Below are 5,499 nucleotides of genomic sequence, written 5' to 3'. Positions count from 1 at the left end.
ACATTATTTTCAAGAATGAAAAAAAAAAAAAAATGGCAAAAAAAAAAAAAAAAAAAGGAGAAAAATGGAAAAAAAAAAAAAAAAAAGAACTGTCACTTCACAATAGCGACGAGGGAGTTTATCCTCTATTTGCTCTCTACTCATTGTGGAAGATTATATATATATATATATATATATACATATATGAATTGACCTTGGTATAACTTGCCTATGGACATGCAACACCTTGTTACCAGTAGATGTGTAAAGATGTTGCCGTTATTTATTGTTATTGTTGATGTTGTTGCTGTTGTATTTATTTTGTTCTTTTTTTTTTCTTGTTTTTTTTATTCTTTTGCATTCTGTATCAAGAAGAAAACAAACAACGAAAAGAAGGAATGAATGAATGAAAAAAAGAAAGTATTCGTATACACAAATCATATCTATTCATGACAATCTCCACTATCCCTATATTCTCTGGAGTATTATTGCTCTCTGTATTTATCACTATGTTATATTATTATTATTATTATTGTTATTAATTTCTCTTTTGTTTCTTCATTTCTTTCTTTCTTCCTTTTATTTTTTATCAGTCATTTGTTGGAGTTAGAATAGTGGTTTCTTTTTTTCTTTTCTTTTTTTTTTTTTTTCTTTTGCGCTCATCTAACTAACTCGAGATGCAGACGCCAACCAAACGGGTGCCGACGGCTCTGAATGAAACTCCTCTCCAACGACCCGTCCCCTTCACAAATATCACGAATGCCGCTCCCACAACTGTACATGCGAGAAAAGGACCTTCACATCTCTGCAGTGCCACTATTCGCGCAGAGCCACGTGTAGTATTAACAACAGATGTTCTTTCCCCACCAGCCATAACGGTAACTTCAGAAAATGGTTCATGTACACCAAGAGAGAAAACTAAAGCTCCACCACCACCACCACCATCTAATGAGGATCGGGAACCGGGAAGTGTGGATAATTCCGTTTACTCTGAAGAACATACCGCTACTCCTGAAAAGAAATTACAGCCACGAAAATTTTTGCAAAAGTACCTTTATCTTAAAAACTTACACGTTTTACCGTCTACACCTGAACAAAAGAAGAAACAACAATCATCAACTCAATTCCGTCGACCAGTAAAAGAAGTATTGGTTGCAGCACCTACTTTATCTAACAGTAAGTGTAAAGAGCAAAAGAAGTTTGAAGATCCACGCCAAGGTTGCTTTGAAGAGTCAAATACACCTGGTCGCGTTGCTATTGAGATTTTATCGAGTAAAACTAAGAATAAACCAGGTACAAGCAAAAATTTAAACGACAATATAATTATGGGCAGAAATGGAAGAAGGATGTATCCAGAAAGAAAAATGGAAACTGAATGTTTAACTAGTTCTCCAGAAAGAAACTGTGAAGTTCCACAGCCTATTACACCGAAGCATCTATCACAGGATGTGGAACTTCCTCATACCATGGAAGAAGAAGAAGGTATGGATAGAATTCCAAATAATTTTACTAAACCTAATGGGGAAGGAAATGAAGATATTTTAAAAACCCCTGTATTGGAAGAATCTGGTAATCAAACAGATATTGTGGATATCAGTGCCATTTCTACCATTAATGATGAGGATATAGTTCTACAAGTTGGTGATTTTGAACCATGTCCTCCCTTTTCTACACCATTGGATGGTGTTCTTGCTGTTGCTAATGCACGGCGAGCAGCGATAGAGTTTAAAAAGGATGATATTTATATTCCAAAAGAATATGAAATAATGGATTTTAATAAGATATTTCTAGAGGTTTATCAACACAAAATGGAAGAGATGCGTTCAGGTAGCCAAGAAGGTATTTCAGAATCAATGGTTTCTCCTGAAGAGGCTCATTCTCGCAATTTAAGTGATTGTTTGACCGATCTTGAACTTTTTCTTTCAAATTATTATGATGAAGAGTTTGATATTTATAAATCAAAATTATTAGATATTGCATTTGATATCCTATATACACAAATGGTAGCCATTCCGGCGACTAGGATGTTGGAATATCTTGGACGCCGCCTTCTCTGTATGCAGCGAGATATTGCTATTCGAGGTATGATTGAACTTTTTGTCATTACATTTCCAAAGGTATATACAAACCGAAAACATGGGAAAGAATCCTCTCATAGTATTCGGGGTGAAAAAGGAGTATCGTTGCTGCGAAATAAAGAAATTTCCCCACGTTCTCGAACAGGTCGCAGTTACTCTACCTCTCACTACAGAAGAATGAGTGCTCCTGCTAACTTGAAAAATGTCCATAAGGACGTCAAAGATAAATACAGAGAAAAACCATCTGGGCAATCTCCCATTGGTGTAAGAGATTCTGGGAATACTGCTACTACTAATACTACTATGGGAAACCGAACTCCTTTAAATAAAAAGGGTAAATCTGAGAGACTTTCTGCTTATATGGTTGTAAGACCTGTCCCCCGTAAACGTACACCGAAGCCTTCCCCAAGGGATGAAGATTTTCTTAACCTTATCGATCAGAAATAATAATTGATGCAATTCAGGTTTGAAGGAAAGAAGGTATAGATTGATGTCTAGATAGATGAATAGATAAATAGAAAGTAGGAAAGAAGAAAGAAAGAAAAAGGGTAAAAGAACGAGAGGGAATCTGTTTTTTTTATCTTTTATTTATTTATTTATTTTTTCACCAAATCTACTCGTCACAATTTTAGTATTTTATTGTAAAGGTGATAATAAGGTCAACAAGAAGATGAACAATGAATCTATTGTTTTCAGAAAAGTATACCATTTACTTTGGGTTTTCTTTCTGACCTCTTTTTTTTTTTTTTTATTATTTACTTGCCCTTACTGTTTGTAAGTGATGGCATTTAGGCAGAGGTACAGGACAAGCTGTTGTGGGACAAGAACGAAAAAAGAAAAAAAAAATGCGGTGATGGTAGTATATTGTTGTGTTTAGAATATAAATATATATATGTGTTTACCATTATTCTAAGGACACAATACATAATTTGTTAAAAACAGGCAACTTTATTTCCACTCAGTAGTATAAAATAATCAAACAGGAGAAAAAAAAAAAACAAGTAATATCAGAATTATATTAATCTACATTAACAATATTTTCTGGAGTTTATATATATATATATATATATATATATAGTGATACACTGTTTTTTTGTTTTTCTTCCCCTTTTTTTTTTTGGAGTGGGTTAATTTAGTTTTTTTTTTTTTTTTTCCTTTCTGTAGGTGGGGTAGTGAGAAGATGTCAAAATGTGACCGTGTGGTCATCTTCTTAGACATTGATGGTGTACTTCTTCCAGTACCTCGCTTTACCTTTGGTGGGGGTGATTTATCTGAACAGAGTGTTCAGTTTTTTCAAAAAATTGTTGAGGGTTGTGGTGGGGCAAATAAGGTGATAATTATTCTCTCTTCTACGTGGAGAAATTTTCCTGAACAAGTTCAACGATTAAATAGATTCTTTGAAAAAGTAGCAGGAGATCATGTACCCCCAGTTACTGGTGGTACACCTAACGGAACTCCTAAAGTTACTCAAGTTACATATTATGCGGATGATTTATCAGAGCAACGGCTTGTACGGGATCGTGTGGATGAAATAAAACGATGGATTAACACACATATTCATGATTACCCTGAAGCTATTGGTGGGCGGTGGTTATCTATTGATGACATGCAACTTGATGTTGATGAACGTATGTGTGGACATTTTTTAAAAACTGAGACAGAAGTTGGACTTACAGAAGAAAGTGTTACTCGTGCACTTGATATTATTAAATTATTTCCAACTCCAGAAATAGCGGCCCAAAAGGCAGCCGCCGCGGCAATAGATCCCGTATTAAAAGATGAAGAAATTGAAATTTTAGAAACACGTTGTAGTGGGTTAACAAAAAGAGTAGAAGAATTAGAGGAAGAGTTACATCAAGCACGTGCTGAAATTCATCAACTTCAAATACAACGACGTGAATGGGAACGAGAACAAAAAGAGATGGGACGACGTTTTGAAGATGTTAGTTATCGTCTTGCCCAATATGACTTTGCGAAAAAGAATGATGTTCTCCGTCTCGCCCTAGAAGCTCTCACCACACCAACAGGAACAGGAACAAAAACAACAACAACAACAGGAGGAGGAAATGACCGTCGGGAGTTAGAACAACATATAAAGACACTGGTTAATCTCTTACGACGAAGACGGGAATTAGAGAAAACACTACGAAAGAGTCGAATGAAGGCAAAAATGGAAGAGAAAAAAGATGCTACCGCAAAGTAAGAAAGAAAGAAAGTGAGAAAAAGAGAAATTAAGAGGAACTATTATAAATGAGTTTATTATTATATTCATTATTATTATGCTCTCCCCACCGTGTCACCATACCCAAGTGGTTACGGGGACTGACTAGAAATCAGTTGCGATCTCGCGCGCAGGTTCGAATCCTGCTGGTGACGGTTTTTTCTCTTCACATTTCCTTTCCTTCCCTTTCCCTTTCCCTTCCCCACCCCTCTTCATTCTCAAGGTGAGGAAAAAGAGAAAAAATAAAACTCTTCAACATCTTAGTGTCTCTTGACTTGGTCAAGAGTGGGTTCCATCTCTGTTTGTCCATCAGAAAAAATATATATATATATAAAAGGAAAAATTAAATTACTATACTGTGATTTATCTGATATTTATCTTTTGTTTCTCATCTGATTTCTTTTAATATTTTTATATTTTTTTTTATTTATTTATTGGGAGTACTGTAAATTTAAAAAGAAAAAAAAAAAAAAACACAAAGAAAAAAGGGAATACAAAGAATAATAATTAAAGAAAAAAAGAGAGAGAATAAACCTTCTGTACCGTATATTTACTTAAGTTTAATGTCTACAACTAATTTCGTAAAGTTGAACGGTATATCTTCAGATGCAACTGCTAGAGATGTAGAAGAGTTTATGATGTACTGTGGTAGTGTTCGTACCGTTGTACTAACCGCAGATGCAATGAGTGAAACTGGTCAAAGTGCTATAGTTGAATTTGAAAATAGTAATGGTGTTGAAATGGCGCAACTTCTCTCAGGAGCAGTGTTTCAGCATCATGAGGTTCATATTGAGCCTTTTAATGATCAAAAAAAGAATGTAGAAACAGAAATAGGTGCGAGTACAGGAACGATTCCTACTGGTATTCCTACTACCACTACTACTACTACTACTGCTACTACTACAGTTCCAAATCCCGATTCCACTGAAAATTATAGACCACCGAGTCTTTTGCGATCTGCGATGGAGGCTATGGAAAAACTTCAAGAGCGCAAAATTTTATCAAAAGGTGGTAAACTTCTCAATCGACTTCGCGAAGAGGCTAAACAAGTTCCAAAAGGCATTTCTTCAGTTACTCTGCAAGTAATAGATAGTGTTGAGAGTAACAATGTTGCACCTGGTACAAAGGCAACACTAGATCAATGGGATTACATGCCTACACAACCACAATGGGGTAAAAAAGCTGAATGGGATGATAAATAAAACTCTCGTGTGTGTGTGT

The 5,499-nt window shown here is 35.2% G+C and overlaps 3 protein-coding genes across 3 annotated transcripts; all 3 read left to right on the top strand.

Moving 5' to 3' along the window:
* Nucleotides 1-656: 656 nt before the first annotated feature.
* TM35_000431170 (uncharacterized protein) lies at nt 657-2,504 on the top strand (the record flags this gene model as incomplete). The annotated part of the gene is made up of 1 exon (XM_029030016.1): nt 657-2,504. One exon carries the CDS (start codon nt 657-659, stop codon nt 2,502-2,504), a length of 1,848 nt encoding a protein of 615 aa, XP_028878615.1.
* A 733-nt stretch (nt 2,505-3,237) lies between these two features.
* On the top strand, nt 3,238-4,260 carry TM35_000431160 (uncharacterized protein; the record flags this gene model as incomplete). Its single annotated transcript, XM_029030015.1, has 1 exon — nt 3,238-4,260. One exon carries the CDS (start codon nt 3,238-3,240, stop codon nt 4,258-4,260), a length of 1,023 nt encoding a protein of 340 aa, XP_028878614.1.
* A 581-nt stretch (nt 4,261-4,841) lies between these two features.
* On the top strand, nt 4,842-5,480 carry TM35_000431150 (uncharacterized protein; the record flags this gene model as incomplete). Its single annotated transcript, XM_029030014.1, has 1 exon — nt 4,842-5,480. One exon carries the CDS (start codon nt 4,842-4,844, stop codon nt 5,478-5,480), a length of 639 nt encoding a protein of 212 aa, XP_028878613.1.
* Nucleotides 5,481-5,499: the final 19 nt, after the last annotated feature.

The sequence above is a fragment of the Trypanosoma theileri genome, assembly GCF_002087225.1.
Source record: "Trypanosoma theileri isolate Edinburgh chromosome Unknown TM35_Tth_43_V1, whole genome shotgun sequence".
NCBI lineage: Eukaryota > Euglenozoa > Kinetoplastea > Trypanosomatida > Trypanosomatidae > Trypanosoma > Trypanosoma theileri.
The sequence above is the reverse complement of the archived record's forward strand: the minus strand, read 5'-3'. Positions and strand labels throughout refer to the sequence as shown.